Source organism: Bubalus kerabau, chromosome 4, assembly GCF_029407905.1.
Source record: "Bubalus kerabau isolate K-KA32 ecotype Philippines breed swamp buffalo chromosome 4, PCC_UOA_SB_1v2, whole genome shotgun sequence".
In the NCBI taxonomy this organism is placed as follows: Eukaryota; Metazoa; Chordata; class Mammalia; order Artiodactyla; family Bovidae; genus Bubalus; species Bubalus kerabau.
The window spans coordinates 50,854,080-50,866,360 of NC_073627.1; the positions used below are offsets into that span (position 1 = coordinate 50,854,080).

At 41.6% G+C, this 12,281-nt stretch overlaps 1 protein-coding gene across 6 annotated transcripts in view; it reads left to right on the plus strand.

Moving 5' to 3' along the window:
• Window positions 1-12,281, plus strand: part of ACACA (acetyl-CoA carboxylase alpha) — a 288,803-nt gene that overhangs the window by 88,796 nt on the left and 187,726 nt on the right. For all 6 annotated transcript variants that reach the window (XM_055577329.1, XM_055577328.1, XM_055577332.1 and 3 more), the window contains 2 exons: window positions 6,336-6,468; window positions 8,574-8,712. In XM_055577329.1, the coding sequence (XP_055433304.1) occupies window positions 6,336-6,468; window positions 8,574-8,712 (272 nt within the window). The remainder of the gene's footprint in view (window positions 1-6,335; window positions 6,469-8,573; window positions 8,713-12,281) is intronic.

Below are 12,281 nucleotides of genomic sequence, written 5' to 3' on the forward strand. Positions count from 1 at the left end.
CCCCCCCAGGTTGGGAGTGTAGAGTCTCAGCCCCTGGAGCAGGAGGGAAGTCCCTAACAGCAGACTGATTTTCCAAAGAGGTACATCCCTGCTGCAAGATTTCTTAGCTTGGGAAAGCCCCAGCGTAAAAACACTGTCTCCCAGCGTGTGCTGCAGTATAACTCAGACTGCCTTGCAACGGAGCCAGCTAAATGCATCACTGTCTGCCGGATAAACTGCTACGTCATCCTTGGTGCTTGGCATGTTTCAATGCTGGGGTCAGTGTGGGCTTCTAGTTGGATTTGGTGCCAGGTATGTGTCTACTTTGGACACTCTCTTTTCATGTTAGATTAAAAATGAGGGTGCCTTGAATTTGGAGGAACGAATGTGGGAATGTGGCCTTTTATTTCTTGTGTTCTCACATTATAGGAAGATGGTAGGCAGCATCCGTAAAAGATGAGAAACACTGGCTTTGTTTTGGAGCTGGGTGTGCCCTGTTAGCGTTTGGTTGTTTTAGAAAGATCCCTTTGGTGAAGGGAAGCACAAGCTTGATTCCCGAGAGTGCCTCTTTAGTATATTTTTTTATATAACCAAGAGCAAAATAACCTGCTTTTTTTCTATATGCCATGCTTTGCTTTTTGAATGTTGAACTTAACAAAGGCAGAGAGTGATTCTCTTCTGGAAAGTGCCTGCATCTAGAGACCCTTAGATGTGTGTAAAAATTAAGCTGCTTCTACATCTGTGGTCACTGTAATTGTTCTGAACCAAAGGCTTCAGTGCTCTGTTTTTCGAGACTTGTTATCCTGAAGAGAGATCAAGATAGGAGGATTCCTCTGCATCTGCTTCTTTAAAGGAAAAAGTAAACTTTACTGACTTTATCAGACGTTAGCACAGTGTAAAAGGAGTGATGCAGAGTCCAGAAACCAATCCAGGACTTCCTTTTTTTTTTTTTTTATTATGACTAATGGTCATATTGAGTGAGTGGCCTGATTGAGTCTTTTCACCTTGGGTCACCTGAATGTCCTAACATCAAGGTTTGTCTTAATAATTTATCTTCTATTTGATTTTTATCTGTGTTCCAGATCATTTGTGTACTTCTGTTTTGAAGGGTTTTCGTGGAATGTTAATAGATTCGCAGCATAGTTGCATCAGATAAGAGTTAACCATTTGTATTCAACATTTCGGTGAGAAGGAATTTTTCTGTGGTGCCTGAATCAGGTTAGATGTGACTCTGGTGAATTAATACCATTCCTGAGGACTTGGCTCAGGAAATCATGGTCTTTTCTGCCATGACAAGGGAGCAGTATTTTCAGCATCTACTTAATTAAAAGCTAAAACAGGATACCATTTCCCTTTCAGTCACCATTTCTTTATTTAAGTGATTTGTCGCTCTGTGGCAAATGAGCATAACAATAAATGTGTCCCAGTGGCTTTTTAGGCAGGATTTTTCTTCCCTGCTTAAACTCTGGGTTAGACCTCTGTGTCTAAAATACTTGTCTGGGCCCCTTTACGTTTCTGTGATTTTTATCCACATCCTCTCTGTTATCCTGTTTGTGCCAGCTCCAGTCTTATTCTCAAATTTTAGTGAATAAGATCTTAGATTTTTGTTGTTTTTAAAAAAGGTGTGTGTACACCACTACTCTGGCCTAAAAATTAGAGTTGTGACCCCCACTTTATTCCAAGTTCCTCAGTGGTGGCGTGTCTTGTCCTTCTGACCGGCTTGCTTTCCCTCTTGACCTGCTCCCCACCCCCCCATCTTGGAGTCTGAAACTCAGTCTTACTTGTTGTGATTGGGTCTCAGAAATCACCTGTTCTTTCCTCCTCCCTCTAGATTTCCTGACCCCATTATTTTCTGGGCATAGCTGTCCTCATAAGCTTGGTCTTCTCTTTTTGCCCTGAGCCTACCCTGTCACGTGCCCCTGGCAGCCTGGAGAGGCCGCGGAGCCTCTCTAGTGACCGTCAGAAGAAAGTGACCGTTGTTAAAGCACTTTTGCTGCAGCTAAGGCGGAAGCTGCTGAGATCTACTTTAGAGTTATACCTGCTTCTATATTTCTCCCCCTCTCCTCTCTGTCCCCTTGGGAAATCAGCTGATGCTGTGTGGGAGCCCAATGTAATGGGGGGGGCAAGCAGGAGGGGAAGTATGGAGATTGGGGACAGAGTAGACAAAAAGACTGTGGTTTGAGGCCATGAGGAATACTCTACTCTGACTGAAGCAGGGCCAAGAAGTAGGCAGAAGGCACAGTATCTTTTGTCCTCCTGGGTTTTAAGCACCTGCAGCGGGAGGACGAACTCCAGCTTGTGTTTACAAGGCCGACAGCTGAAGAGAAAAACCTCTATTCCTTTGCCATCTTAATATGGAGGGTTCTGCAGAGGAGAGTAAGGAAATGAGATATTACATGCTTCAAAGGTAAGTGTTAGAGGGCCCTATCTAGGCAATATATGCCTTTTAAAAGCAGTAAAGGCGTTGACAGCTAAGCCCTGGAATTTATGGGCGATCTGATTTGATGATTTTTTTTGTGGGTCTGTAGGAAACTCTTTTTTTTCTTAAGGAAATGAATTAAAAATCTCATGTTTGCTCCTGAATTTCTGAACCTTTATTTTACACTCAGAATTTGAACCAAAGATATCCGAGACCACGTGTGACATTGTAGCTATGTTGAAAGCAGGCACCCTTGCGCAGACCTTGCGAGCTGCTCCCTGGATAAGGGACCACACTCAGTCTGTGCCAAATGTGTTCACTGGGCTTGGCTGGACTTTGAAGAGTGAAGTCTTTTCATCTATTTTGAAGGAAAATAGCAACTCTGGATAGTAGGTAGCATCCTGTCAAAGGTAGTTTTGCAGAAAACTTTTTTAGACTCTGTCTCTAGGGCCAGTAAAGGTGCCCTCTGCTGTTGTCCTGGCATCGTGTGAGATTGGGCAGCCAGCCTGGAGTTGTTGCGGGTGCCAAGGTGTCTTGCCTTGAATCTTTCTGCTTCCTGCTCTTAGAACTCAACCTGAGGAGGAAGTGAATCAGGCCTGCTTGGCCTTCTTAAGACTTCTCTCTCTCTCTCTTTTTAATTTATTTATTTGGCCACGCTGGGCCTTAGTAGCAGCACGCGGGATCTCTGTTCTGGAGCGTGGACTCTAGTTGTGCCGCAGGTTCACAGGTGCAGCCACTTCAGCAGTTGCGACACGCAGACTCTCCAGTTGTGGCGCCAGGGCTCTGGAGGGCCCGGGCTCAGTAGTTGCAGCAGCAGGCTGAGATGCTCCACAGCATGTGGCACCTTAGTTCCTCAGCCAGGGACCGGACCTGCCTCCAGTGCGTTGGAAGGCGCACTCTTAACCACTGGACCACCACGGAAGTCCCCTCTTTCAGACCTCCTGCAGGTCTGTGCCTCTCCAGCAGCGGGTCGACATGAAAGACCTCAATGATTTGCTTGGTGGCAGTCATTAAATGTCTCTCTAGTATCTCATGTGTATGTTTGTGTACTTATTTCTTTTTGCATTCCGGAGTTTTTATTTTGAAAAATGAAAATTGAATAAACCCTGGCAAATACAGAAACAAATGAAAAACACCAATTTGGCAAAGGTTGTCTTTAAAATAATCATCCTTTTTTCCTTTTTACTTGGCTTCTTCCACCTGTTGCAGGATGAAGCAAGCATATCTTCCACTGAGAGTTAAATAAGTAAAAAGCAACTGGTATATTTTATATATACAAATTATACATTGTTTCATATATATGACTTTCTATCATGTTTTATATATTTTAATAAATATAAAATGACTTGTATTTGTCTAAATATAAATATATAATATTGTTATGTATATATAAAACAGACATATATATAAGCAATACACACATATTAATTTATTTAATATTTTATTTTATTATTATTTTATTTATTTTAATTGGAGGCTAATTACTTTACAGTATTGCAGTGATTTTTGCCATACATTGACATGAATCAGCCATGGGTATACTTGTGTTCCCCATCCTGAACCCCCCTCCCACCTCCCTCCCCATCCCATCCCTCAGGGTCATCCCAGGGCACCAGCCCTGAGCACCCTGTGACTGGCGATCTGTTTCACATATGATAATATACATGTTTCAATGCTATTCTCTCAAATCATCCCACCCTTGCCTTCTCCCACAGAGTCCAAAAGACTATTCTTTACATCTGTGTCTCTTTTGCTGTCTCGCATATAGGGTCATCGTTACCATCTTTCTAAATTCTATATATATGCGTTAGTATACTGTATTGCTGTTTTTCTTTCTGACTTACTTCACTCTATATAATAGGCTCCAGTTTCATCCACCTCATTAGAACTGATTCAAATGCATTCTTTTTAATGGCTGAGTAATACTCCATTGTGTATATGTACCACAGCTTTCTTATCCATTCGTCTGCCTATGGACATCTAGGTTGCTTCCATGTCTTGGCTATTGTAAACAGTGCTGCGATGAACATTGGGGTACATGTGTCTCTTTCAATTCTGGTTTCCTTGGTCACACATATATTTATATATATATTTATTACACACATCCATACACACACAGAGTTTTCTTCTGTTTTTCTGTGATTAAGTACAGTAGGCCATCTGTCCATTTTTTCAAGGGGACGTTCTTCCTGGAGCAGTCTGTCCTCCAGTTTTAACAGTCATCTAAGAGAATTCCCTTCTCTTTTCTTCTGTGCTATTTCTTGCATTCCTTGTCTCCCTTTTTCTTGGTTTACTTCATCTTTTTGAAAGACAACATTCTATAAAAGCTTTCTGAGAAAAGGTAGGTGTGAAGTAAAGATTTTGAGGTCTTCTCTATCTTTCCACTTTATCATCTTGTTTTTAGCATGGTGCCTAACTTCTGATTATGGCTGTATGAAGGATCCCATCATTAAAAGTAATATGTATTTCTGTTTTTTTCCCTTTTTTGATTATAAGTGACCCTCAGAACGTTCCTTTGCTCTCTAAACTATTGATTAGACCATATGATCAGTCCCTTCACCACCTTAATTTTATCAATAAACACTTTGCTTCCCTTATTGTTTTATTCTTAGACAGTTCTTTATTTATCCTAGGTTTATACCTTCTCCGTCTCTTTCTCCCTAAGAAACTGAAAGCTAATCTCTAGGGACTGTGTGTGTGTGTGTGTGTGTGTGTGTGTGTGTGTGTGTGTCTGTCTGTCTGTATGTTTTGCAACTCCTTTCTTCTTGTTTATTTTTGACTAAGCTGGGTCTTTGTTCCTGCATGCAGATTTTCTCTAGTTGTGGCAAGCAGGGGCTGTTCTGGCTTCTCATTGCAGTGGCTTCTCTTGTTGCAGAGCATAGACTCTACAGTGTACGGGCTCAGTAGTTGCCACTTGTAGGCTTAGTTGCCTTGCAGCATGTGGGATCTTCGTTCCTTGACTAGGGGTCTAACCTGTATTCCCTATGTTGGCAGGTAGATTCTTAACCCACTGGACCACCAGGGAAGTCCCAATACCATGCATAGTTTATCAAATAAAAAGTGAGGCTTAGCAAGGCTGTTTGGTGAAGATGTGGAATTTAAACGCAGGCTTATGCTGTTTCCCCTGCTATATAATTTAAGCACCATTAATTGTTAGAGGCACCATTATTGTATGTACCACAAGAAAAAGAAATTCTGCCACTTAAATAAAGCACACCATCAGTTGTAAGATACATAGCAATTTCAGAGATTTTAAAAAGCTAAAAAAAATGTGTTATCATAAGATCAATGAAATTTGTTTTTTTATGCTGCCTCATAAATAAATTGTTTTTGGAATTGTTGATTTTGAAACATCTATGGAATACCCAACTAAAACGTTTAGTAGGCATTTAAAAATGTGGAGTTATAGCTAGTAAGAAAGATGGAGGCTAGAGCTAACAGAGGTGCAGGCCCTCTGTGTGTCAGAACCATAGTTCAGAAGCGGGCTGGCTAACTGTTTATTTTTTAGTTTTAACAGTCTCTCTGAGTCTATTAGTATTATTAATCCCAGGGACAGAGGAGCCTGGTGTGCTGCCGTCTATGGGGTCGCACAGAGTCAGACACGACTGAAGCGACTTAGCAGCAGCAGCAGCATACCATCTCATTTTAATCTATTCTTTGCCCCTCTCTGTGATGGTGTCTGTTGGTAAACCTTAATATTGCCTTTTATTATTCAGGAACACTTTTTTACGCCCCCCCTGAAATTTTCACAAGCAGTGATCATTTTCTTTTCCTCTCTTCTGTTTAAAAACTGTGTGGTCTCCCAGCATGCAGTTTCCACAAGGGTGCAATAGGAAGTACACTTTCAAGTCTGGGCAGTGAAAAGCAGGTCTCCAGGGGAGACAGATAATGTGAAGAAATCTCATCGTAGACTTTCGTGATTTCTCTATGTTTACAGATCCAGCATGTCTGGCTTGCACCTAGTCAAGCAAGGTCGAGACCGAAAGAAAATAGACTCACAGCGAGATTTCACTGTAGCCTCTCCAGCAGAATTTGTTACTCGTTTTGGTGGGAATAAAGTGATTGAGAAGGTAAGTTACAACCTGCTCAATTATTTTTTCAAAAGCCCATGAGTTTTAATGCCTCGATTTGTAGTCTAGATTTGCTTGAAACTGGCATGTGGCTTGAATTTCTGAGACTGTGCAGAATTATCCTTTCTGCCTCCCTAGCTTTATTAAATAATTAAATTAAACGATTAGATAATTTCACTATTTTCTGAAATATGTATTTACCACTGATAATTTGATCATAACTAAGTAAGAAGGTGAAGCAGTGCCCATAAGTTGCTTTTAGAAAGATTTCGAGGTTTTCCTAGAGTTGGGCTACACTGATATGAGAGGGTATGAGAAATTGATTAGCTTGTGGGGTGGTGATGGGGAGGTCAGTGTCATTGAATTGGGATTTAGAGCTAAAGGAGTGGAGAGAGTTTCAGAAGAGAAGACTTAAACAAGTTTGATACACTGTAACTTATGGATCCCACCAGAAATTTGAGATATTTAGAGGGTATGCTGCTGCTGCTGCTGCTAAGTCGCTTCAGTCGTGTCCGACTCTGTGTGACCCCATAGACGTCAGCCCACCAGGCTCCCCCGTCCCTGGGATTCTCCGGGCAAGAACACTGGAGTGGGTTGCCATTTCCTTCTCCAATGCATAAAAGTGATAGTGCAAGTGAAGTCGCTCAGTTGTGTCCTACTCCTAGCGACCCTATGGAATGCAGCCTACCAGGCTCCTCTGTCCATGGGATTTTCCAGGCAAGAGTACTTTAAGTGATTATAAGTATTTTGAAATGTGAGCAAATCTGAGTCACTTTTATCCACATCCTGTCAGAGCTGAGAGATTGACTTAGCTTACAGTGATTAAAAGTTTAAAGGGTGGGGACCTGTATTCCCACTCCTAAAAGTATTGCTTCAGCAGTGTACTTCCATTAGTCTTCCAATGAGGATAGATTACGTGTCTCCTCACCTCTGTTATCCTGAGGGTCATGATTGCATGTGAGGAGGTGAAAGGTTTAACAGAGAAGTCTCAGGATCACTAATCCTTTACTCTTTTTCTTGTGACCATCCTTTCTGGGGCAGTTTCTCTACAATTCTAAGGGATTTGGAGTCAGCATTCTGGAGAGAGGTGATGGTCAGTGTAGGGGTTCTTATACATGTTCAGGGCAGTGTGCCTTACTTCACTACAGCAGAGAATAGTGCATGACACTACACTGTTAAAAACTTCCCCTAGCCTTATTTGATACCCATCTTCCCCCTAAAGTTTGTTTCTTCTCTTCCCTACTTGTAGGAATGGTAGAATAATTCACAGACTCACAAGATTTTCTTTTTTTTTAAGTAGCCTTCTTTATTTTTTCACACTTTTTATTTTGTGTTGGCATGTAGCCAATTAACCATGTTGTGATAGTTTTAGGTGAACAGGGAAGGGACTCTGCCATGCTTATACATGTATCCATCCTCCCTCAAGCTCCCCTTCCTTCCAGGCTGCCACATAACACTGAGCAGAGGTCCTTGTGCTGCGCAGTAGGTCCTTGTTGATTATCCATTTAAAATATGGCAGTGTGTCCACGTCCATCCCAAATTCCCTAACTATCCCTGCCCCCACCGGCAACCATAAGTTTGTTCTCTAAGTCTGTGAGTCTCTTTCAACTTATAAGATTTAAGGAACTGATTTGTCCCTTCAGGAAGTGAACTAAGAAAGGAGTAAGTTTTAGCTGGCACATATTTTGGACTTTCCAGGTGACTCAGTGGTAAAGAATCCACTGCAGTGCAGGAGACACAGGTTTGATGCCTGGACCGGGAAGATCCCCTGGGGAAGGAAATGGCAACTCACTCCAATATTTCTTGCCTTGGAAATCCAATAGACAACAAAGCCTTGTGGGCTGCATTCCATGGGGTCGTAAGAGTCGTACACAACTTAGCGACTAAACAACAGCAGCATTGAAGTATTTGCTTTGCTAGCATCTTAAAACATCCCTTGACCGTGCAGGAGTTGGTTCTTAATTGCCTAGACCAGCTATACAGATTCCTAGTTGAAACTCTGGCATTTCAGAGAAAGATTTACAAAAATATTCTCTTGTCTTTTCCTCCATCTTTGCCTGCCTTTTCCACTTTTCTTTGCAATTCCCATCCCCCAACTCTCCCAGGTTCTCATTGCCAACAATGGCATTGCAGCTGTGAAATGCATGAGATCCATCCGCCGGTGGTCTTATGAGATGTTTCGAAATGAACGTGCAATCCGATTTGTTGTCATGGTCACACCTGAAGACCTGAAAGCCAATGCAGGTAAGTTATTAAACATTAAGAAAGCAGCATCCTCAAACGTAAAACATTGAATGGCACAACCTTTAAGGAAGAGGATGTCAACTTGGGGGATTCCCAAACCCAAGGACTTGTCTTTTAAAAAGTGTCAATAATAGGCGTAGACCAGGATTGTACTCTATGTAGCCTCAACATAAACTCCTGTTTCTAAGTAAAAATGGGTGTTAATTTAACCAAAGTGTTGATTTGGGTTTTCAGTGTTACTTGCTAAGTCACATTCTTATAGCATGTGTAAGTAGAAAGGCTTGGAAGGAAGTGCCCTTTCCCTTATGAACTACATTGAATTTTAGAGAATTTCAGTGTTAAGATTCTTTTTCCCCTTCCTCCTGGGGATAGAGACCTCTTAGGACCCAAGTAAGTTTTACTCTGTAGGCTCTTCTGCATATTCTTTCTGCTTAGATGACCCTCCATCTGAGAGTGGTAGGTTATTGTAGATTGTTGGTATAGTTGAAAGATTGTAGCTAGTACTTCTGCTTCATACTTTAAAAAATAATAATTTAATTAATTATTTTTGGCTGCACTGGGTCTTCGTTGCTGCACGTGCTTTTCTTCAGTTGTGGCAAGCTGGGGCTACTCTGTATTTGTGGTGTGTGGGCTTCTCATTGCCATGGCTTCTCTTGTTGTAGAGCATGGGCTCTAAAGTGTGTAGGCTCTGTAGTTGTAGTTCTCGGTCTCTAGAGTACCCGAACTTAGTGGCATGTGGACTTAGTCACTCTGTGTCATGTGGTATCTTCCTGAACCAGGGATCAAACCTGTGTCTTTAAAGAGTTGTCTTTAAAAACTCATTTTGGTCTTATATGTACTCTCTGTCTTGAGACAATGATATTAAGACTGTTCCTAAGGCAGTAAGGGTTATAATGTTATCTTTAGAAAAAGAGAAGGCACCAGTTGACTGGAAAGCAGATGTTGTTCATTTAGATTGATCCTTCAACATCTTTGAGCTGCAGTCTTGTATCTGTACAAGGAAAGTCATGTCTGTTTCACTGGATAGTTGTAAAGAAGAAGTTGTCTATAATAAATGTAAGCTACCTTGCATGATTTCTTTTTCCATATTTCTATTTGGTACTCCTATTAATTCATGTATTCATTCACTCAGTGAGCATGGAGACCCACAGTTTAATACGCTGTGATCTTGCTCTAGGAAACGAATAATTTCAATGCAATGATGTAAGTGCTATAATAGGAATATGTACAGGGTACTATGAGAACACAGAGATGAGACATCTTAACTCTGGTCCCTGCTCTTGGGTTAAGAGTTAAGAGGAGTTAACATAGTTAAGAGAGATTTCTGAAAGTGGTTATGTCTACCCAAGAATGAGTAAGAGTTAGTGATACCAAGGGAACATTTCATGCAAAGATGGGCTCGATAAAGGACAGAAATGGTATGGACCTAACAGAAGCAGAAGATATTAAGAAGAGGTGGCAACAATACACAGAAGAACTGTACAAAAAAGAGCTTCACGACCCAGATAATCACGATGGTGTGATCACTGACCTAGAGCCAGACATCCTGGAATGTGAAGTCAAGTGGGCCTTAGAAAGCATCACTATGAACAAAGTTAGTGGAGGTGATGGAATTCCAGTTGAGCTATTTCAAATCCTGAAAGATGATGCTGTGAAAGTGCTGTACTTAATATGCCAACAAATTTGGAAAACCCAGCAGTGGCCACAGGACTGGAAAAGGTCAGTTTTCATTGCAATCCCAAAGAAAGGCAATGCCAAAGAATGCTCAAACTACCACACAGTTGCACTCATCTCACACGCTAGTAAAGTAATGCTCAAAAATCCCCAAGCCAGGCTTCAGCAATACGTGAACCATGAACTTCCAGATGTTCAAGCTGGTTTTAGAAAAGGCAGAGGAACCAGAGATCAAATTGCCAACATCTGCTGGATCATCGAAAAAGCAAGAGAGTTCCAGAAAAGCATCTATTTCTACTTTATTGTCTATGCCAAAGCCTTTGACTGTGTGGATCACAATAAAGTGTGGAGAATTCTGAAAGAGATGGGAATACCAGGCCACCTGACCTGTCTCTTGAGAAACCTGTATGCAGGTCAAGAAGCAACAGTTAGAACTGGACATGGAACAACAGACTGGTTCCAAATAGGAAAAGGAGTACGTCAAGGCTGTATATTGTCACTCTGCTTATTTAACTTATATGCAGAGTACATCATGAGAAACGCTGGACTGGAAGAAGCACAAGCTGGAATCAAGATTGCCGGGAGAAATATCAATAACCTCAGATATGCAGATGACACCACCCTTATGGCAGAAAGTGAAGAGGAACTCAAAAACCTCTTGATGGAAATGAAAGTGGAGAGTGAAAAGTTTGGCTTAAAGCTCAACATTCAGAAGACGAAGATCATGGCATCTGGTCCCATCGCTTCATGGGAAATAGATGGGGAAACAGTGGAAACAGTGTCAGACTTTATTTTTTGGGGGGGCTCCAAAATCACTGCAGATGGTGACTGCAGCCATGAAATTAAAAGACGCTTACTCCTTGGAAGAAAAGTTATGACCAACCTAGATAGCACAGTGAAAAGCAGAGACATTACTTTGCCAACAAAGGTCCGTCTAGTCAAGGCTATGGTTTTTCCAGTGGTCTTGTATGGATGTGAGAGTTGGACTGTGAAGAAAGCTGAGCGCCAAAGAATTGGTGCTTTTGAACTGTGGTGTTGGAGAAGACTCTTGAGAGTCCCTTGGACTGCAAGGAGATCCAACCAGTCCATTCTGAAGGAGATTAGCCCTGGGATTTCTTTGAAAGGAATGATGCTAAAGCTGAAACTCCAGTACTTTGGCCACCTCATGCGAAGAGTTGATTCATTGGAAAAGACTCTGATGCTGGGAGGGATTGGGGGCAGGAGGAGAAGGGGACGAGAGAGGATGAGATGGCTGGATGGCATCACTGACTCAATGGACGTGAGTCTGAGTGAACTCTGGGAGTTGGTGATGGACAGGGAGGCCTGGCGTGCTGCGATTCATGGGATCGCAAAGAGTCGGACATGACTGAGCGACTGAACTGAACTAGAGGGAAGACAAGGGTATTACAGGCAGAAAGAACATACATGCAAATATTTGAAGGTGTGACACAGAGGTTATCTGGAAACTGCAGATAGCTTATCTATCTGACAAGATCTAGACATGACCTAGTATTTGTCAAGGATGGTCTTGTTTTTCATCCTTAAAAGCATGGACTTTATCTTTTTAGGTATGTGTGTGTGTGTGTCTGTGTCTGCATGTATATCAGACATTAAAGATTTGCATTTTAAGTGAATAAGTTTTTGTTTTTCACAATTCAAATGTGGAAGAGCATAATGAACTCCTTCCCATCTATCTGTTATCCAAAATCAACTTCTTTCAGCTGTATTTACACCTCCTTTCTCCTCCAAGCATAATTTCTAAAGCAAATATTTATTCCATCTGTAAATATTTCAACATGCATCTTATCTAAAAGATAGATACCTTTAAAATATATGTGTAAATAATTGGATGATTCAGGTAGCAACTTGAAAGATCTGTTTGTGGAGGGTAATAC